At 36.4% G+C, this 23,277-nt stretch overlaps 1 protein-coding gene across 4 annotated transcripts in view; it reads left to right on the forward strand.

Moving 5' to 3' along the window:
- The window catches only part of triob (trio Rho guanine nucleotide exchange factor b), a 274,443-nt gene extending 261,506 nt beyond the window's left edge, over positions 1-12,937 (forward strand). For all 4 annotated transcript variants that reach the window (XM_049480843.1, XM_049480844.1, XM_049480845.1 and 1 more), the window contains 8 exons: positions 2,334-2,472; positions 2,586-2,613; positions 2,721-2,883; positions 3,189-3,310; positions 8,213-8,285; positions 8,408-8,608; positions 8,922-9,060; positions 10,502-12,937. In XM_049480843.1, the coding sequence (XP_049336800.1) occupies positions 2,334-2,472; positions 2,586-2,613; positions 2,721-2,883; positions 3,189-3,310; positions 8,213-8,285; positions 8,408-8,608; positions 8,922-9,060; positions 10,502-11,047 (1,411 nt within the window). In that variant the 3' untranslated portion in view covers positions 11,048-12,937. The remainder of the gene's footprint in view (positions 1-2,333; positions 2,473-2,585; positions 2,614-2,720; positions 2,884-3,188; positions 3,311-8,212; positions 8,286-8,407; positions 8,609-8,921; positions 9,061-10,501) is intronic.
- The last annotated feature ends 10,340 nt before the right edge of the window (positions 12,938-23,277 follow it).

The raw sequence follows: 23,277 nt of genomic DNA on the forward strand, positions 1-23,277 counted from the left end.
TTTTTGTGGGACAAGTAAACCCAATAGTAATCAGAGTCTTGATTTAAAGCCTTAGTGTTTTATATTATATGTACTCGTAACAGTACAGTTAGTAAAAATTTCTATTTTACATATTTTAGAATCAAAACATACAAACTACAGGAATACTTGTACCCCAGTTTCACTAATGAACTAAAGGACTAATAAACAAAACAAAGTAATGACTGTGCTTCAACAATATCTAAAGAGAATATCTAAATATCTAAAAAAGAGAATTTATATATATATATATATTGGAAAGCATTTTTAGAATCTAAAACGTTCATTTAATTGAATATCTCTAGATGTTTTGATTTTTTTTAAATTCAAGTACTCTTTTAGATTTCTACGGTGGCCGAGAAAGCCCAACGCAGTGCAAATTGAAAAGCGCTGCAAAAGCACAAAACACATCCATCAAAATTACAACACAGGCGTAGCAAATAGAAAAACGCGCTGCAAATACAACCACAACACAACGGAAGTGAGTCACAACACAACGGAATTTTCCCGGGGGACCTTAAAAGATGCTGTACCAGCTGTATACAAAGGACAATAAGTGGCAAACAAGCTTCTGAAAAGTAAGTTATGTTTATTACCTGTGATTACCACGGTTGTGTGCATATTATTAAAAGTTCTGCTTCACAAAACACCTTGTTTGCCACTTATTGTCCTTTGTACACATAGTGAAGTCCGAGACGTTACTGAAGACGCAGCTTAGCTGGTACAGCATCTTTTAAGTTCCCCGGGAAAATTCCGTTGTGTTGTGACTCACTTCCGTTGTGTTTGCAGCGCGTTTTCTATTTGCAGCGCGTTTTTCTATTTGCTGCGCCTGTGTTGTAATTTTGATGGATGTGTTTTGTGCTTTTGCAGCGCTTTTCAATTTGAACTGCGTTGGGCTTTCTCGGCCACCGTAGATTTCACTGCAGTATGCATGTATGTAGAGCTCTGCTTGTATGATCTTTCTCTGCAGTTAGTTAAAGCCCAGGCACAGAATATTTTTTTCTGTAAAGGAAGTGGTTTGAGGGGTGTTGCTCTTCTTCACAGCTGTGAATGTGCAAATAACCACTCAATTCTAGATATTTCCATTAACTAAAATAGATTGAGAACATCACAGAAAAAGAGGGTGAGGGAAAGTCAATCAAAAATGTAAAATTTTCAAGTGTTAAAGATGATATAAATGTATTGTCAAAAGCTTATGTTACAGTTCCGAAGTCATCAGATGCACAGTGCATGTAAGATTAATAATTAGTTTAATATCTATGATCTGTCATTGCTGAAAACAAGACAATTTTCTAAAAGGTAACTTCACAAGAGAAGAAAAAAGTCTTTCAACTTTTTTAATAGATGTCAGTGTATAAACACAAAAAATCAAGCTCATTTTGGAGCATTTCTATTTATTCATTTAATTTGGACATACTTTTAATTACCACCACTGGTTTCAAGTTATGTTTTTCTATTTTTAACAAATAGTGTATATACTATATTTCACACCACCACCACCATGTTTTACATTCAGTATTAATATATATATATATTTTTTGTTTCTAGAAGTATGTGTAAGTTTTACGCCAGATGATGCGGGGCATACACCTTCCAAAAATTTCCACTTTTGTCACGTCAGTTTGATTCATATTTATCCGAAGTCCTGGGGATCATCAAGATATTTGTTGGTAAATGTGAGACAGGTCGTTGTGTTCTTTTAGGTCAGCTGTGTTTTTGTTGTGGAACTGTTCCATGGAGACCATTTTCACCCAGTCTTTATCTTATTATTGAATCATTAACACTGACTATAACTGAGGCAAGAGAGAGCTGCAGTTCTTTAAATGTTGTTCTGGGTTATTTTGTGACCTCCTGGATGAGTTTTTAATGCCCTTTTGGATTAATTTTAGTAGGCTGGTCACTCCTTCACAAAGGGCTACATTGGTTTGGATAGGTTTTTTTTTTCTATTTAAATAAATTGAATCATCATTTATCATTTTTATATTTACTTAGGTAATATTTGTTTGATATTAATGTTTGTTTGATATTTGTTTACAGACATTTTGAGCAGGTTATGTATCTTCAGATACAACATCCTTCCCAAACATGGCATTCTGAATATTCATTTTATTTTAACATAATTTAATACAACTTTTACTTACAAGTTGTTCTACAACCTACTTCATATGGAGACAACTGACAGTTTGCAATGTAAATATTTAATAGTTATGAAAAATGTACACAAATTTAATATATAAACAAAGTTTTTTGTGTATTTTGGGTAATATTGAAACCCTTCATTCCAAGTTCTTTTCCCGTTATTTCCTTCTCTGCAGGAAGTCGTCCTCATGGCACACGGCTCTCCGCATCCGCCGCAAGTCTGAAAAGAGAGAGAAAGACGGCAGGAAAGATTCCAGGCAGGAGAACGGACTCCGCAGGTCCAGAGAAATTCCAGCCAATAAGGTTTCTGTAAAGGTATCTGCTGCTCTTTCTGCTGCTGCTTTTCTTGTGTATGTTTCTAGATTTCACTGTGCTGATCTTCTGAAATGACTCAGAGGACCATTCAATATCTCCCCATTCTCTTTCAGCTTCTAAATCCAAACTACATCTATGATGGTAAGTCTGACATTTGCACTTTTGTTCTTAGAAATCTTCTGTGAAAGCTGGGGGATGTTTTTAACAGAGTGAGATGAGATAAACGTTCTCACTGTTGTTCCTGACAGTTGCCCCAGAGTTCCTGGTGCCCCTGTGCGACACGGTGTGTGAGAGTGGTGAGGGCGTGACCCTCCGCTGCAAAATCTGCAGTCAGCCCAAAGCCTCGGTCACCTGGAGAGGACCAGACCAGGCCAGTCTCACTGACGAAGGACGGTACACTCTCTCTCACAGGTATTGACACACACTCAGTATCACACACTTCATTTTCTTATCTATGCACTTTCAATTTTGGGACACTAGATGTCTCTGTAGCTCTCTCTTATTATTGGCTCGTTGTTTTGTTATCAGTTCAGATCAGTCTCAGGTTTGTGTGAATCTGGAACCCTCCTCCACTGTAACCTTTATAAACATTCCAGTGGAAATATGCCAAAAATCACTGACTGAGTCATTTCTAATTCACACCTGTTCATTTAGAATCTCGTGGGTTGTGTAATGTTCTGTGTCATCATAGTCTTTTGCTCTCCCTCTTGTCCCAGTGATACAGGTGAGGTGACCCTGTGCATTTCAGCCGTGACTGTAGAAGACAGCGGCACCTACACCTGCATTGCCACCAACGACGCGGGCACGGTCACATCCTCCGCCTGCCTCCAAGTGCAAGGTGCCCATCCACCTGACACCCCACAGCTTCTCTACATTGACTCTACTGTCTCTAAAAAGACAGTCATTAATAATATTTTGTATTTGGAATGCAGAGTGCTGGATATAGCTGTTGGATAGTGTGATGATGAATATAAGCAGTAATTATTATATTAATTATATAAAAAGAATGAGTCTCTAATAATATATCATAATAATAATAATCAGCCTTTTATACAAATACAAAAAATGCAACATTACAGCAGCCCCATTCATTACTGTGCAAAGTGCGAAATAAAAACGATTAAAAACTACAGTATTGTACAAATATAACACCTGAGATTTTTTATATATTTTTAAATATATCTTATTAAACTTATTTGTTTAAAAAATTAGAAATATTAATTTAAAAAATGATAGTAAAAAAGTGATTTTAGGTGCATCCATGATTTTTTTTGTTTTAACAAATTCTCCATAGTAGTTTTAATCCAGTACCATATTTGATTAATCAGTTCTTTATTTCGTTACATTATAACTTATTACATTTTACTACAATCATGTTTCTATTTTTAATGTTTAAATGTCAAAATGAAAGCCTGAGACTAAAGGTGTACTCACACGGTATGCATGCAGTGTGAGCGCTATCACGGAACAAGATGACAATAGTGATGCGACATTCATGTAAACAGACATGGTATGGCGGTGTTGTGCCAAATTCAGCACCTCCATCAGGAAAAACACCCCCTCTCGGCAGTGTGCGCTATGTTGCAATGTATGAAATCGTGACTGAGATAACTGTGACGTTTTGCACGTATTTCTAAAACGGATTATCTCAGCTTTTATCAAGAAGACGTGTTCTCGAGAGAGGGTGCTTTGAATAGTGGGGGTGCTGAATTCAGCACAACACCAGAAATCCCACTGAGCAGTGAGTAGTGACGTAAGCATGCTCGGGCACGGATTGTTTAAGCGCAGTGTGACTACAGGCCAGCCGGGGAGTGGGGAGGGGGCACAACCCTCTCATTACAATTTAACTGAACCGTGCCTACCCTAAAAGGATGATGTGGGGAATTTAAATATTTATTTATATTTATATATATATACATATATATATATATATATGTATATATACATACATATATTATCTAAATAAAAAAGTGTGTCAAGTACAAAAAAATATGGAATATTTAATCGGTTATGATATATTTTTTCACAAAATAAATTAAATTCGAAAAATTAACAAAATGTTTCCTTTAAAATGTGCAGAAAATTTTAATATAATTTAGGTTTGATTCCTGTAAATTATTTGTTTTATTTCTACAATCATTAAAAGACCATATACAGTTTGTGTGCTGCAGATGTTTTAAAATTAAAAGCCTGTGTTTATTGCATTACATTACATTACATTACATTACATTTGGCAGACACTTTTGTCCAAAGCGACTTACAATAGTCAAGTACAATGTAAAATAAGTTTAAAGGTAAAACATCAGCCCCAGTTAAACTTTAATATATTATTAATATTAAAACAAATACAAGTAACATTCATTCAAAGATAAATTCAAGGGGTGGTTTTACTTTACTGTGTTGTGTAAAATGCTAAAGCTTTGCTTATGGGAGTTTTTATTGGGACTTTAGTATTTTTATAATCACCAACAGTATTTGGTATATCCATTTTAAATTATGTCAAATATTTAATCAGAACTAATAATGTCTATACCAACAAAAGTATTGGTATACCTGTCACCCTAATTGCCCCAATATCTAATTCTAAATTAGGGCCTTTTCCCAGTGTTTGTAGGAGTTGGTCTGTGAGAAGATACTGAGCTTGCGTCAGTTTATTGTGCTTAATATTACACTTCCTCAGAAACAGCATAAGGAGAGATAGGCAGAAATCAGCCCACAGATCTTCCTCTCTTGTCTGTGGCAGAGAAATACAGGCCTGAGCGGGAGCCCACAGGCCACAGCGCACTAAAAATCTATTTGAAATGTAATGAATCATACAGCGGTAGAAACTGAGACACTCGCTAATCTCTGATACATAGATAGCATGCAGTGTGGACGTGTTTCTAACAAGTAAACTAAAATGTACTACTACTAGTATATACTGTACACGTTTTAGTAAGGAGCACGAGAGAATTATGATGAATAAAAAGATACTGAGTAAAATCACCTGCTTTTACAATACCAGTCAAAATGTTGGACACACCTCTTCTCATTCAATATATTTATTCTTTTTACAATTTTTGCATGATACATTGAATATTGAAGACATTAAAGCTATACAGGAACACTTGCAGAATTGTTCAGCAAGCAAAAAGTGTTAAACAAACCCAGAATATGTGGTAAAAGAACCACATTTATCTTTGAGGACAGATCTGCACACTCTTGGTATTTTAATCTCAGTGTCTTCATAGTTTTCTTAGAGTCTTGAAGGAGTTCCTGGAGGTGCTGAACAATAGTTGCTGCTTTTCCTTCACACTGTGAAGCTCCAGCTCATCCCAAATCACCCGCAAATCACCATCTCAGTTAATCATGTTTAGATCACGGGATTGGTCAGGTGGAGGACAAACACTATTTACTGTTTACTAAATAATTCAATTTGTGTCCCTTAATTGTTTTAATTTCCTAATATTACTCTACAACAGGGGTCTCAATTAAGTTTTGTAGATATTTTCCAAGCCATTATGTGGTGGGCCACAAAAAAAAAAAAAAAAATCTGTTTTGGAAAATGAAGTGTAATGGGATGGAGTGCTACAGACTAGGTAGGATCGAACCCGTATCATCAGGGTCGTGGTCCAATACACTGTTCGTGCCCTGGCTAGTATATTGGGACACGGCCGGGGAAAAAAGGGGCCCTTATAAGGTGATAGAGAGCACAAGAACAGGCGGAAAAACAAGAACAAGCAGAAACTAAAGTCACGTAAATGCAACAGAGAGACAGAGGAGGAACGTAAAGAAAAGCTCACCAGAGAAGCAGTTTATTTATTTATTTTTTCATTATCGTTTATTATGGTTCAAACAACCTCACAGGCCAGATGTTTCGTGCTTGACGGCCAACAATTGCCGACCCCTGCTCTACAATGTAGAAAATAAATTAAATTAAAGAAATAGAGAAAAAACATTAAATGAGAAGGTGTGTTCAAACTATTGACTGGTATTGTAAGTCTGTCTGCAAGCTAGTGGAAGTAACAGAAGTAGTGTTTTTGGTTTTTATACATTAGTGACACATCTATAAACCACAAGCCCCCCCATCATCTAAACTTCCTCATTCTCAGTGACGTAGTGTCTTTCTGTCTTTTCTTGGCAAATATTTTGTGGTTCTTCACCAAAAGAGAAGCAGCAGATGCAAATACAATGTGTTTAAATGCCTATAATGTCTACACTGTGCTGTACGCGTAGACTAAAGGGCCAAAGTCTTGGGACACCTGCAACAGAGTTAAACTATGTTCAGCAATGAAGCCTAACTGTAGTGATTATTGTAATACAGTATGTTGCAGCTAAGCTTCACTTAACAAAATAATTCCCTGGTGTTAAACACATTATTTACAGCATTAATGCACGTGTCCTGGCAAGAACCGGCCGATACAATACGTTATCATGATACAGGGGGGTTACGATTTACTATATTGCAAAATAATGCAATACTGTAATAATCATTAAATTTATTTATTTTTAATCAATCAGAAGAGTGGAATCTGCATAGTGTATAACTGATATCTAGTGGTTGATGTTTAAACACAGCAAAAAAATAACCACTGTCTCTGGCAACAATCTCTCTTTGGATCAGCAATTTCAGTTAAATATATCATAGCAGATAGCAGATGAACACGGTGATTTGAGAAGTGAAATTAAGTTTGTAGGATTTACAGAAAGTGTGCAATAATTCTTTAAAATAAAGACAGTTGCAAGTTTTTCTCCTCTTTACATCTTCATTGCACAGTGGCAACATGGGAGCCTCAAAACAACTCTCAAATAACCTAATAAACCAATGACTTATAAAAGAAAATCATGAAAATTATCAGGGGTACCCAAAGTTTTTCATACCACTGTATGCCACTTAATATAAAATTAGAAGACAGTAGTATAATAATACAATTACACCCTTTTAAACATCAGCAAACTTTAAATTATTTAAGAATATTCAGACATTGGAAAATGAATATATATATATATATATATATATATATATATATATATATATATATATATATATATATATATATATATATATATATATATATATACACACACAACTGGGAAAAAATAAGATACCACTTTTGAATCAGTTTCTCTGTTTTTGCTATTTCTAGGTTTATGTTTGAGTAAAATGAACATTGTTGTTTTGTTCTATAAACTACAGACAACATTTCTCCCAAGTTCCACATAAAGAAATAACAAGTTCATATTCATAAAGTTTTAAGAGTTCAGAAATCAATATTTGGTGGAATAACCCTGGATTTTAATCACAGTTTTCATGCATCTTGGCATGTTCTCCTCCACCAGTCTTACACACTGCTTTTGGATAACTTTATGCCTGCACTTCTGGTGCAAAAATTAAGCAGTTTAGCTTGGTTTGATGCCTTGTGATCATCCATCTTCCTCTTGATTATATTCCAGAGGTTTTCAATTTAGTAAAATCAAAGAAACTCCAATATATATATTAAATAAATAATAAAAATATATATATATAATAAGAGCACTATTTTAAACAAACCGGCTCATTTACATTAATAGGCTCTCATGTAATGTAGGAATTTTTGGGGTCCATATATTATGAACAAGTCAGTATTGTAATTAATGTTGCTGTGTTTGTGTCAATACAATATTGCAGAACATGATAGAAAAAGGGTATACTATATAGTATATTTTTTTGCACCCCTAGTTATATTTAGTCTGTTTTTTCTGTTTATTTTGTTTTGAACAGGAACCTGCAGTGATGGCATCTTGTGGAAGGAGAACTTTGAGTCTCTTTACTCAGAAGTGATGGAACTCGGGAGGTGAGCTCAGTTACATTAACTCACATTAACTGTGTGCTCATGCATGGCTTTGCTGGGAGGTGTATGAGTGCTGATGTTCCTGGTTCTGATGGTTTGTTCTGGTTTATCTGCTGGTTTTTTAGAGGCAGGTTTGCTGTGGCCAAGTGGTGCGAGCAGCGGGGGACCAGGCGCTCGGTGGCGGCTAAGCTGGTCAATAAGAAGCTGATGCGCCGCGAGCAGGTGGTCCGAGAGCTGAACGTTCTGCAGTGCCTGCAGCACCCGCACCTGGTGGGCCTGCTGGACACCTTCGAAACCCCCAGCAGCTACATCCTTGTGCTGGAGATGTAAGCAGCCACACTAAAAAACAATATATAGCACATTTAGCATCATATTTCCTGCTTCAGCAAGGTTTCAGGGTCAGTGGAGCATGTAAACAGTTCTGCTTAACGAAAAGTTTAAAATAAATGTTTTAAATAGTATGAAACTGGTTTAGATTAGATTAACTAATTATGGCATGATGCTAAATCTCTACAGCTACACATAATGATGATTCTTAGAGTTTTCTGAGAGTTTTATTTAATTACATAATAAAGTAAAGTTGAGGTTTTTTAATAAAGTGAACAGTGAGGGTATATGTTTTTTGTGATTGTGCTTCAGGGCCGATCAGGGCCGTCTCCTGGACTACATTGTGAGCTGGGGGAATCTGACTGAAGAGAAGGTGGCTCTCTATCTGAGGGATATCTTAGAAGCTTTACACTACCTGCACACCTGCAGAATAGCTCACCTGGACCTGAAGGTACCGACTTTAGACACTCCTACATTAGTTAAGAGCCCAGATACAGTACTGAATATTGACAGAATTCAAAATTGACTCAGTTACCCATAAAGAGCCAATGGTTATGTGTGTCACAGATCCTTTAAAATCTGTGTAAAGTTTCTTACAGCACTCTGTCCATCATAAAAAAACCTGAACATCCTCAGTAGATCATTACAGGACTGTGTGTGTGTGTGTGTGTGTGTTTGTTCATCTAACCTTATTTGCAAAATATAGGTGAGCTGAGTTAGTGCTGGAGATAAATCTAGCTTCTTTTAACTTCTTTTTAGCTTATACACCTTTGTCCCATTTATTTAAACTATTTAAATACATTCATTGAATGTTTTACAATTCATATAAATAGTTCTGATAAGAGTGTGAAGTTACAAGTTATTTTTGTTACATCAGGATGTTAAAAATAAAATAAAATAAAAAATATTTAGTCATGTTCCCACACTAAGAAAAAACATGAATGCTCACTGAATTTATCTCATTCAATTTTGAATGTACCTTTAATATTCAGAAATGGGTCTGGGCTCTTCTGGGTCAAATAAATTAAGCAGTTTACTCATGTCTTTTATTATTGTCTTTATTCTGATAAAGGAGATAAAGGAGAGTGGCGGCTGGGAACTGTTTAAACATTTTCGATACCGATTAGATACTTTAAATTCGGTACCAATTCTTAAACAATATTTTTTTCTGTACCTTTTTCAAAACACGAATGTCTATTTCTGGCACTTTATTAAAAAACAAATAACAACACCGTTACTTCAACTGCTTAAACTACAAATATTTTTTCCTAAGCATATTTCTGGATGCGTTTCAGATTTTAAGAGTTATTTTTAAGAAATAGCTAAATTAAATAATATTTATTTTAGTGGTACCAATCAAAATTCTGTATTTTTTATGCACATTTCATGCAAAGTAGCGAAAACAGGCACCTAGACCTTTTGGTCCTCGGTAGTACTGAGACATTTTGGAAAAAAAAAGTGTAATGGGTTGGAGTGCTACAGACTAGTAGCTCTCAAGCCCAGAGGGTTGTTGAACCCAATTACAGAACAGTTGATCTCAAAGCAGGTAAACCCAAGAAGAAAGGCTCATAAGGAGATAGGGAGCCTGAGAACGGGTGGAAACTAAAGTAAACAAAATCTCACCAAAAAAGCATTTTATTTATTTATTTATTTATTTATTTTATTTTTCATTATCGTTCATTATAGTTCGAACAACCTCACGCGCCAGATGTTTCACGCTTGCTATTTGGGAGCCATGACATAGGGTATGAGTGGGCTACAGTGTAGGTCCAATGCAGAAGTACAAATTGGTCTTTACTCTTTTTGTTCTTTTTTTTTATCTTGATATAATGAATTGTGTGTGGCACAGTATGACTTTAGTCTTTTCTTGTTTGTCTTATATGTCCTCCCAGCCTGAAAATGTGGTGGTGGAGCAGACCTCCACCCAGCCTGTCGTCAAGCTCACTGACTTCGGTGATGCGGCTCATCTCTCCGGCTCCCCTTACGTCCATCGTCTGGTGGGCAGTCCGGAGTTCTCTGCTCCGGAGCTGGTTCTGGGTGAGCCGGCCTCGCTGGCCTCGGACCTGTGGAGCCTGGGCGTGTTGGCGTACGTCATGCTGAGTGGAGCCTCGCCGTTCCTGGACGAGAGCGCCGAGGAGACGTGCCTCAACATCTGCCGGCTGGACTTCAGTTTCCCTGAGGACTACTTCCGCAATGTAAGCGTGGCGGCGCGCGACTTCGTGCGCTCGCTGCTGAGGGCCGAGGCGTCCAGGCGGCCGTCCGCCCAGGCCTGCCTGCAGGGGGAGCCGTGGCTGCGTCCGCTCGCCGCCTCCGGAGACGTCCGCCTGGACACGGCACGCCTCGTGTCCTTTATCGAGAGGCGGAAACACCAGAACGACCTGCGGCCCATGGACAGCCTGGGGGTCTTTGTTAGAAGCCGGCTCCTCGGGAAGGCCTGAAGAATGAGGACGAAAAAGATCTTAAAATGATTAAAGAGAACAGGGCATGCCAGGGTAATCGGAGCTAGCTACACGGAGGTCATCAACCTCAGCCTGACGGTCCATTGAATGGATCCTGGAGGAAAATGTCCACAGCTGGAAACACAGCTGGAATCTAATCCTCTTCCTACAGCCATCTTTCGTAGTAAAGTGGTACTGGGTTTATATACTGCTGCTGCTGCTGCTGCTGCTGCTGATAAAAAAAACTCATAACAACCCTCATCCCCAACCAAATCATACCCTTCTTAATGGAAAAAAAAAATAAAACAAACAACAAAATCATGAAAAATTGAATTGCATCAGCCTCATGATCATATCCTCTTTGTATGAAACATGCACACAAGCACAAAATAAAAAAAAAATGACTTTTTTTGAGAGTTTTCTTCTATGAGCCAGAAAGGGCAAGCCTTTTGTCTTGACAGTATTTGAATCAGGTTGTTGCAGTACTGTATAGCTGTATTCAGGAACGATTGCATTTTGTACAAAAAAAAACATGTATAGAAGCACAGCGAAAAGGAAATATCTTTAACTTTGGAGTTTTTGGAGGAAAAACAATATTTAAGGGTAGAGAAAAAAAAAAAAACGATGTGTTAAAGGTTATGTGTTGACTTTAGGTCCATTCATCTCATCTGAATGAATCATCATAGCTGTAAATTTCTTTGTTTTTTTTTTGTTTTGTTTTTTTTGTGAGATTGCTCTATGGGATTTTAAACAGAGTAAAAAAAAACAAAAAACTGAGTTGTCTGAATCCCAGAAGCTTTAGATCCTCTTTGATTAGAGGGGAAAAAAAGCTATTTGAAAGGAAGCTCTTCGTTTAGTTCTGTTCTTATCTGTCGGCCTTACATTGTAAATAAACTCCACCCGCCTTTGTTGATGTCCAACCGCAGAGAACTCAGCGCTCCGGATGTGATCAGAGCGCAGGTTTACCGTGATTTTGTTGGACTCTTTCTATGTGCAATGTTGGGGCTTTTTATGCGGCTGTTTATGATAACCTGCTGATGTCCCGTATGCGTTTCTGGCCACTCCTCCTCCTGCTAATTCCCCCGTGTTCAGTATTATTTTGTGGAAAGCCTAAGCTCAGTGGGTGAAAATCGTTTGTATCTCTGTCGCGCTCCTTTCTTTTTTCGCTGAATGTTCTGATTTTTTCCGTTATAATACCAAAGTTAACCTGTATGTACCTAAACGTGGTTTCTTCCTCTTCAGTGGTTATGATTCAACGACGATGAGTTCTGAACGAGTGGGCGTTTACATTTCTTGATCTTCACTTTATTTATTGTATCTGGTGTTATTTTCGTGTGTGTCGATAATTGAAGTAGTGCTACGTCTTGAACTAGTTCCGATCCTTATTTTAATATCCGATCACGATAGAAGACGTAAAAAATGTGCATTTGCATGAACAATGTCTGTAGGTGACTCTCACTGCTACAAAGTTGGTTTACTTGAATTAGCGAGGCGCAGAAGCGGCGAGGCCGTTTTCTAGTTCTGTTCCTTCATTTCACGTCGGTTTCTTTGCGCTTCGACAGTGTTTAAGATGTAAGAGCAGGATTTTAACGTACATGTTGTTAACTCTGGATCGGTATAATAGTCACTATTGTTTTTGTTCTAATTTATTTCCTCATCATGTATAGCTGTACAGACTCAGATGACTACAGAAACCTGGACGTAGCCACATCATATTTTATACATGCAGTTAAAATGTCATTTTGAATGTTTCTGACTCGACTTTGCATTTTGAGTGTATATTTCTTTGTACAGAAACCATACATGTCTGCACATTGTGTGCTGTACATATTTTATTTTGCTCCCCCTCCGTTATTTTTGAGATTAAACATATAAAACATTTTATTGTTATTTTCAGTCTCTGTTGTTTTTTCTTCACACCATTTAAAAAATGAACTGTGTTTTCATTAGTTTCATTTGAAAGGTGTAGAATAGTAACTTTTTTACAAGAAGTAAAATATTAAGTTCTAATTTGGTTTTAGTGGATTATTGGACCTTAAATTCTCAAAATTAAATATAATATATATATATATATATTTTTTTGGAGATTGACTTTTGGGAGTCCTCTAAATTGTGTTGAAAATCCTTGATGGAACCAATAGAAATGGTCCAAATCAATTGAACTTTAACATGATTTTTTTTCTACTGTAAAGTTACAGATTAGGTGATATATTTTGACTGTTACGTTGTTTTATTTTACATGCTATGTTAACACTTATGGTCAAAATGGTTGCCTATGGTCGAAAAATATGAATAAATAAATTAGGATATAATATTTACTTCTAGTTTAAGATATTAGTTTGTTGCAGTCAATTTTAGAATGCAAATTGTTAATGATGATGATTTGTTTAAAAATATCAAAAACAAATATTTACAACTTAATACCTGCTGATTTTATAAAATTTGCACAGCTGCTCATCACTATACTTTATCTAAAGTAATAAAATAAATGTATATACAATTATAATAACACATTTTATACAGAAAACAAAATGTAGGAAATTTGAATCACTTAAAAGAAAAAAAATGCTCTGATGGTGCTATTTATAGGTATATATTTGAGTAAAATGAACATTGTTGTTTTATTCTATAAACTACAGACAACACTTCTCCCAAATTCCACATAAAAATATTGTAATTTAGAGCATTTATTTGCAGAAAATGAGAAATGACTGAAATAACAAAAAAGATACAGAGAGCTTTCAGACCTCAAATAATGTAAAGAAAACAAGTTTATATTCATAAAGTTTTAAGAGTTCAGAAATCAATATTTGGTGGAATAACCCTGTTTTTTAATCACAGTTTTCATGCATCTTGGCATGTTCTCCTCCACCAGTCTTACACACTGCTTTTGGATAACTTCATGCCACTCCTGGTGGTAAAAAAAAAACAAGCAGTTTAGCTTGTTTTGATGGTTTGTGATCATCTATCTTCTTCTTGATTATCGCTGTGTATGTACATACAAACAAATGTCACATTTTAGTGTGTTTCATGAAGAGGAACAACTTCTTCAATCACTTCTTTAATCACATGATCTGCTAAGCTGGAATGCAAAGCTGTGGTCACACTGCAATCACTACACCTTTGGTGAAGATTTGACTCCCCTGGCCTATCGTGCACCAGTGTGGAAGATGGAGAGAAAGATGGAAACAAGTCTTTCTTCAGTTTTTCTAAAATGCAATAAAACTGTTTGCTCGTTTGTCCTTTGGTTGGATTAGTGCACATGTGTTCTCTATGGGAATCTCAGTCAGGCCTCCTCACCCTCCACAAATCATAAGAGAAGTCTTGAGAGAGCTGTATGGTACGTGAGCGGAGGTGAGGAGGATGAGAAGCATTGGTGCAGAGCAGTGGTGCGTGCTGATCTGCAGATGTGAAGATAAGAACTAAAATTAAACTCCTCTGATCTTATCGCTGACGCTCTCATCTGTGAAGGTGGAGTGTGAAAGACAAAGGTTGCGATCTCCACTGATCGGGCTGTAGTTTAACAGTAGCAGAAAAACACTGTAAAGGTTTTTTTTACCTAAAGAGATTTTACTGCAGGTCATTAGAAGGGCATTTCTGTTGGTTAATTCATAATTGATCCAAATTTGTACAATTTTTCTTTGTTTCTACACTTATTATCCATTTTTTAAACTCCTCTGAGCATTTATATATACAGCTCAAAATCAGTTTCTCTGATTTTGCTATTTTTAGGTTTATGTTTGAGTAAAATTAGCATTGTTGTTTTATTCTATAAACTACAGACAACATTTCTCCCAAATTTCAAATAAAAATATTGTCATTTAGAGCATTTATTTACAGAAAATGAGAAATGAAAGAAATAATAAAAAAATATGCAGGGCTTTCAGACCTTAAATAATGTAATGTTATGTGGTTTTTAATCACAGTTTTCATGCATCTTGGCATGTTCTCCTCCACCAGTCTTACACACTGCTTTTGGATAACTTTATGCCACTCACTTCTGGTGCACAAATTCAAGTAGTTCAGTTTGGTTTGATGGCTTGTGATCATCCATCTTCCTCTTGATTATATTCCAGAGGTTTTCAATTTGGTGAAATCAGAGAAACCCGTCATTTTTAAGTGGTTTGTTCTTTTCCAGAGCTGTAGGAGCACTTTGTAGTTCTATAATTACAGTCTGTAGTCCAGTATCTGTTTCTCTGCATACTTTATGATCCTCCTTTCACCCTGTTCTTCAGTGCTGATGACCCTGATCCTGACATGGTTGTGATGTAGGAGTTGTTGGAGTGAGTTGTTCTGTTTTTTAAACACCCCAACCAGCAGTATTCAGGCAACAGCGTCCTTTGGTGGGCAGCGTCTTGTGGACAGCATCCTGTGACCACTGATAGTCGGAAGGACTAAAGAAAGCTGAGCAGCAAGAGCTTCTGAACTTCAGTTTTTGACTTCATCTCCTTCTAAAAGGTATTAATGTTCAATAGAGTGGGCAGTGAGTGGAACACAGTGTTTAAAACTCCAGCAGCACTGCTGTGTCTTCTGTGTATCTGTTCGTTTCAGCACAACGCACACTGCAAACACACCACCACCGTGCCAGTGTTAACCCCAGTGCTGAAAAAAAAAACGGCCACCACCGAAATTATAGCTGTTCTGAAGTGACCCTGTGTGGAAACATGGAGGTGGTTATTATATTGTGACTGACTGTGTAAAAATCTATAAAATATGATCGATGTTTGAACTTGCTTTCAGTGGGACTGAGTTAAATAGTTGTAAAAGAAAGGCGAGTCCTTTCACCTTGGCTGACTGCAGTCTGTTGTTCTCATGAGAGCACGCAGTGTGACGACTTGTTTGTCAGATGGTGTGAATATAAGATTCCACATCCTCATCTTTTCAGGTCAGGTGTGAAAGACGTGGAAGAGGCCTCTCTCTGCTTTGTACTGCTCTTGTTTGTACTGTTTACATGTACTGTTTCTTTGTTGAAGGTCTTTATGAGCATATGGTGTGACATAAGTACATTACATAGCATGTATTATAGTATGCAGTACAGTATATAACATGTATTATAGTATGCAGTACAGTATATAGCTTGTATTATAGTATGCAGTACAGTATATAACATGTATTATAGTATGCAGTACAGTATATAACATGTAATATAGTATGCAGTACAGTATATAGCATGTATTATAGTATGCGGTACAGTATATAGCATGTATTATAGTATGCAGTACAGTATATAGCATGTATTATAGTATGCAGTACAGTATATAACATGTATTATAGTATGCAGTACAGTATATAGCATGTATTATAGTATGCAGTACAGTATATAGCATGTATTATAGTATGCAGTACAGTATATAACATGTATTATAGTATGCAGTACAGTATATAGCATGTATTATAGTATGCAGTACAGTATATAGCATGTATAATAGTACACAGTACAGTATATAGCTTGTATTATAGTATATAGCTTGTATTATAGTATGTAGTACAGTATATAACATGTATAATAGTACACAGTAAAGTATATAGCATGTATTATAGTATATAGCATGTATTATAGTATGTAGTACAGTATATAACATGTATAATAGTACACAGTAAAGTACATAGCATGTATTATAGTATGTAGTACAGTATATAACATGTATAATAGTACACAGTAAAGTATATAGCATGTATTAAAGTATATAGCATGTATTATAGTATATAGCATGTATTATAGTATGTAGTACAGTATATAACATGTATAATAGTACACAGTAAAGTATATAGCATGTATTATAGTATATAGCCTGGATTATAGTATGCAGTACAGTATATATCATGTATTATAGTACACAGTAAAGTATACACAGTGTTGGCCTCCTTCATGATTTTTCATATTGTTTTTTGCATGTTTGTCAATGTTAAATGTTTCAGATAATTTCAGAAGGGAGAAAAAAATAAAAACCTACATGGCCCTGTGTAAAAAAAAAAAAAGGGTCCAAAATCTTCACTATTTTTCTTCAGCCATTCAGAGGTGGACTTGCTGGTGTGTTTTGGATCATTGTCCTGCTGCAGAACCCAAGTTCGTTTCAGCTTGAGGTTTTTGGTAGACAGCGGAATTCATAGTTCCATTTATCACAGCAAGTCTTCCAGGCCCTGACGCAGCAAAACAGCCCCAGACCATCACACTACCACCACCATGTTTTACTGTTGGTATAATGTTCTTTTCCTGGAATGCAGTGTTTCTTTTACAGCAGATGAACTAGGACACATGCCTTCCAAAGGGTTCAACTTTTGCCTTGTCAGTCCACAGATTATTTTCACAAAAGTCTTGGCGATCATCAAGATGTGTTCTGGAAAAATTGAGACAAGCTTTAATGTTCTTTTTGCTCAGCAGTGTTTTTTCTCTTGGCACTCTGTTATGTAGGCCATTTTAGCCCAGTCTCTTTCTGATGGTGGAGGCATGAACGCTGATCTTAACTGAGGTAAGTGAGGCCTGCAGTTCTTTGGCTGTTGTTGTGGGGTCTTTTGTGACCTCTTAGATGAGTCATCACTGCCCGCTTGGTGTAATTTTGGTCGGCCACTCTTGGGAAGGTTCACCACTGTTACACATTTTCACCATTTGTGGATAATAGCTCTCATTGTGGTTCGCTGGAGTCTCAAAACTCTAGTAATGGCTTTATAACCTTTTCCGGACTGATGGATTTAATTACTTTTTTCTCTTTTGTTCCTGAATTTCTTGCTTTTGAATATCTTTTGGTCTACTTCTCTTTGTCCGGCAGGTTGTATTTAAGTGTTTTTTTTTTTTATTTAATTGAACAGGAGTGGCAGTAATTGGGCCTGCGTGTGGATAGAGAAATTGAACTCAAGTGTGATAAAACAAAGTTATGTTATGTTTTAACTGGGGGGCAAACACTTTTCACGCAGGGTCATGTAGGTTTGGATTTTTTTTTTCTCCCTTATTATTAAAAACTGTGTTTTGTGTTTTCTTTGACTAATATTTAAAAAAATCATTAAGGGGGGAAAAACATTTTCACATCACTGTAGCATGTAGAATAGTATACAGTATTTGAGCAAAAAACATTATATATTAATATAATCTTATTGTTATATTTTATATATAATATAATGAAAAGTGACAGTACTTTTATTTGATCTTTGAACATTTCTGTCCTTTTTATTGGACTTTCCCTTGACAGTGACAGACCAGCTTTCTAGGAAATATTTTGTCTGACATATTTAAGTGACTCATAACTGTCCACTGATGAGTGAGGCAGTCGAAAGTAGTCACAAAGGTGTAAAGTCTTGAAAAACAAGAAATTAGAAGAGGGGATTTTAGAGCTTATGTCCCCGGGGGTTAAGCAGGGTGAGGTGACGGCACACAGAGTCAGTAATGAACCACCAGGAGGAGCACTTGGATCAAATCTGAAAGTCTGAAAAGTCTGCCATTGTCTGTGTGTTAATTCCAGGCCACATAACAACAATTTTAATTATAATCTTTTTGCTGCTGACAGTAGAATTAATGATTTTTCATTGTTCTGAAATCCTTTTAAATTCCTCCCACACTTACTGAAGTCCTCAGAGAGCTCTTCAGATCTGGCCTCAAACCAAACCAAACTAATGTAATACAGGCTCCTTCAACAACCTCTCTAACCATGCTCCAATCAGCTGCAGCTGATGTGTGGCATCCTAATTCTAATTCATACATTTTGAGACAGTTTCTCAGACAAGGATTAAGCCTAGTCTTGGACTACACAGTGTTTTCAGTTGAGATTTTCAATTTAAAGAAGAATATAGTCGAAGATTACACTTAATCCTTGTTCAAAGAACTGACCCTTTAAGTTGTAAAAAATAATACAGAATAGGTGAGTGTGTCCTAACTTTTTCACCAGAGGGAAAAAAAAAAAATTCTGCTATTTTTTGTATTAAATTTCATTTTATATATATATTTTTTTTTTTCAAATTAAGATAGAAATCTGATAACAAAAAATAAAGGTTTAATTGGGTGTCATATTTTTTTTACATGTCTTTAAAGACACTTTGTTGATCTGTATACATCATATATTCCTTCCACCAAACAAAACCTGAATCTGACCTCGACCTCAAACCAAACTCTTAACCTTAATATACACCTTAACTCAAAATCTAAAACTGAATTATGCCTCTAATCTTAACTTTAACCCTAACCTCAACCCAAACTCTAACCTTAATATACGCCTTAACTCAAAAATCCCCAAAACTGAACTATGCCTCTAATCTTAACTTTAACCCTAACCTCAACCCAAACTCTTAACCTGAATATACGCCTTAACTCAAAATCTAAATCTGAATCCAGCCTCTAATCTTAATTTTAGCCCCAACCTCAACCCAAACTCTAACCTGAATATACGCCTTAACTCAAAATCTAAATCTGAATTCAGCCTCTAATCTTAACTTTAACCCTAACCTCAACCCAAACTCTAACCTGAATATACGCCTTAACTCAAAATCTAAATCTGAATTCAGCCTCTAATCTTAACTTTAACCCTAACCTCAACCCAAACCTAAACTTTAATCTGAAAATAGGCCTTAACTCAAAATCTAAATCTGAATTATGCCTGTAATCTTAACTTTAACCCTAACCTCAACCCAACCTCTAACCTGAATATACGCCTTAACTCAAAAATCCCCAAAACTGAATTATGCCTCTTATCTTAACTTTAACCCTAACCTCAACCCAAACTCAACTCAACCCTAATCTGAGGGCCATTCCACCAAACTGGTGCCGTTTCTGTCCACAGGAAATTACATGTATAAATGTGCACACAAAATAACTTTAAAATACATTTTATTATTAAGCATAGTGTCTTGTACATTGACTCAATTGCAAAAGTAAAATATGTAATACAAATAAATGAGAAAAAAAACTACTAGGAACACTAAAAAAAAAAAAAAAAAAAAATTTACCTGTCCCCACATTTGTTACCACACCCCAAACTACCATGAAGTATAATTATTAAAATCCTTCAGAGATGTATATTTTTGCGTTGTTGTGTGAGTCCAAATCCTGTCTATGCTTTATAAATATTTTTTTTCATAATAAAGCCATAATATTTAAGGTAAAATACACATTTTAGTTGTGTCCCTGGGTTTTCACTCAGCCCTGTTACCGTAACAGATTACCCCATCTGAAACATCTGGAACATTCTACAAGTCACATCTACAACAGGAAGTGACATCACCTGGTTCTTCTGAAGATCATAAGAAGAACAAAATTCAAGTTCCCTCATTAGTTTTTCTGTATATTTGACCTTATTGTAACTATGACTGAGGAGGTCAATCTCAACACTGTGTTCTGTTACCTAAATTAATTCTTACATCTTATTTGATTATTTTTAAAATACAAATTTTGGGAAAACCACTAGAATGTGCTCAGTGTCCTCATGCTATTAGCATAGCTGCTATGTAGCTATTGTTCATGTTTTTGCTAATTGTATGTTAAAAACTCTTTCCTGTTACTTAAAACATAAAAAGTAACAGGAATGAGTTTCAGTAACAGGAGTGATTTTTTTGTCATAAATATCAATTATTTGAACATGCAGTCAGAGTTTTCTTTAAAATAAAGACTTTCTTGAGATCATGGAATATAATATAAATAGACTAATAAAAGCTCTTTAAGCACGGTTTGATGTGTTTATTGGCCAATAGACTCTATTTTAAGCAGGAGGGATGCATTCTGTTTTGGTTTTCATAGAAACTGTTAGAATGCTGCACACGACACACGTCAAAAATAAAGCCAGCAGCCCCGCCACAGTGACGCTTTCTGACCTACTAAACATGAAATGTGGTATTCATGCTGACTGATGCACCATGCCATGCTGCACGCAATATTACTATATACATGCACCTTGCAAAACGTTTTAAAAAGATGAGGGAATGCATTCTTGCAGAACTGCTGCTATAATTTAATATAAAGCTGTTTTTTTATATATGTTTATTGCTCTATAGGTTGTACATTGTGTAAATTCCAGAGTACCTCATTCTCTATTGGTTCTGCATAGAAACTGCAGCATGCCACATGTAAATAATAGACCTAAAACAATTTTTGGTGCATAATAGGGGAAAGTGGGGTGATTTGTGCCAGTGGGGAAGTTGTGCCACCACCTGTCTCTAGGGAACCACATAAGAAATTGGTCATGTGATCACACATTTTTGAAAAGTCAGCCATTTTTCTCATCCTGCAAAGAATAGAGCCTCACTGCATGAGTGGCAAGCACATTATAGTTCTTAGTGCCTTTCAAAGTAAAAAATTCTATGATTCTAGGATTTTTGATTTTTTGTGTCTGATCAGCTATAGACAAGTTTGAAAACATTTCACACTTGCTTTAGTGCTTTGCTAAGCTACACTATGAGTCTATACAGCTAGCATGATGTTAGCCCAAAACTACTGGATAATGCATTTTTTCCAAAATAGTGGGGTTGGGGTAACAGTGGCACAACTCACTCCCACTTATGAACATATATATTTTTAATTGTACATTGTACATTGTTTTTTTACATTTTATCCATAAAACTATGCGACATTCTTAAATTTAGACCAAAAATTTTGAGTATGCACAAAGAAATGACATCGATATCCCTGCCAGCTGGATCAGAGAGGAAAAAGCAGGTTGGTGTGCATTAAGTGTGCATAATAGGGAGCATTAATAATTAATAATTTCCCCAGGAACTTCTCATTATCAGTTACCACAATGCAGATAGTTCACAGAGAAGCAAAATTGGCTACTTATTTAAAGCGTATAGCTTCAACTTATGCAAATGTGAATGTAAACTGCAATGGCTCAATAAGAGACAAATTAAGAGATGTGCTAATTATGCTAATAAACCTTTAATCTTTGCTAGGACGTGATTGGTTTCCTAGGCCTTGTTTTAGAACAGGGGTATTTAAATTAGAGTTCAGTATGGTCCAGTTGAAGAAAATTCTGTCAATCCATGGTCCGGACCGTCGCCAATATATGTATATATATATATATATATATATATGTGTGTGAAACATCTGACCCGTGAGGTTGTTTGAACTATGATGAAAAAAATATGTAATAATAATAAAATGCCTTTCTGGCCAGACTTTTTGTACATTCCTCCCCTTTCTCTCTCTCTCGCGCTTGGCGTGTCTTCAGTTTCCACCCGTTCTCAGGCTCCCTCTCTGTTTATAAAGGCATTTTTTCCCGGCCGTGTCCCAATTCACTAGCTGGGGCAGCGTCTGCACAGATTTGATTGGCACACGTGACACACACAGTTGAGATATTTTCAACTTTATGCAAATAAGAAGCGAGTTTCGCTGGGCGGTAGCCAATCAGCGCCACGCAGACCATAGGCTGAACTACAGAGTGAGAAAACGGAGGAGATTTCTGAGGTATTTCAGGCTTTTTTGTGCTTTAAGATACCCATTTGTTAGAGAGGAGAGACGGAGTACCAGCTGGTCCTGAACTGAAGGTTTAGCAGGGTTCACTGGCTGATAAAAAAGAACAGCGTCTCGTTCATACACAGCACTGAACTACAACTCTACACATTCTCGCTGGTGGCAAATAAACGACCACGCCCCAAAGCGGTGAGCGAGTGGCGGAGAAAGTGATTGGGAGCGATGTCGCATCGCTGCAGTGTGAACAAAACAATTTACACCGCTTTAAATGAACGCTGTCAGAATTAAATCCTTCTCAGTAGTTTATTGGTTTGGGTCCGCATTGGACAACGTCTGGGTCCGGATCCGGACCGCGGTCCGCCTATAAGTGACCCCTGTTTTAGAAAGTTGACCCTTTGGTGTGCTCATGTGTGTGACCTTTCGGTGTGCTTAATTTGACCTTTGCTGTTGTAAAGTAACTTTAAATAAACCTTAAATTAGTAATTTTGTGTTGAATTTCTCTAGATTTTATATAGCAATACAGTTCCTGAGATCAAAATATACTGTTTTACTTCAGTAATCAATGGCACAATTTACCCCAATGTATTCTCTCCAAAAGCACAACTTACCCCGCACTAGGGGGAAAGTTGTGCCACGAGACCCTTTTTTATTTTTTTTTAAAGCTGTATTTCTTAAACACTATATTTCAGTTCCAGTGACTGTTTCCAGGGATATATTAGTTGGAAGCATTACTGTCATGGTCTCGCTTTAAAGTCACTTTAAGTAAAAGCTGGCACAAATCACCCCACCCATCTCCCCTACTGCCAAGCTGGCCACCAACATCCATAGACGTTAATTTCAGGTT

Source organism: Astyanax mexicanus, chromosome 6 (assembly GCF_023375975.1).
Source record: "Astyanax mexicanus isolate ESR-SI-001 chromosome 6, AstMex3_surface, whole genome shotgun sequence".
In the NCBI taxonomy this organism is placed as follows: domain Eukaryota; kingdom Metazoa; phylum Chordata; class Actinopteri; order Characiformes; family Acestrorhamphidae; genus Astyanax; species Astyanax mexicanus.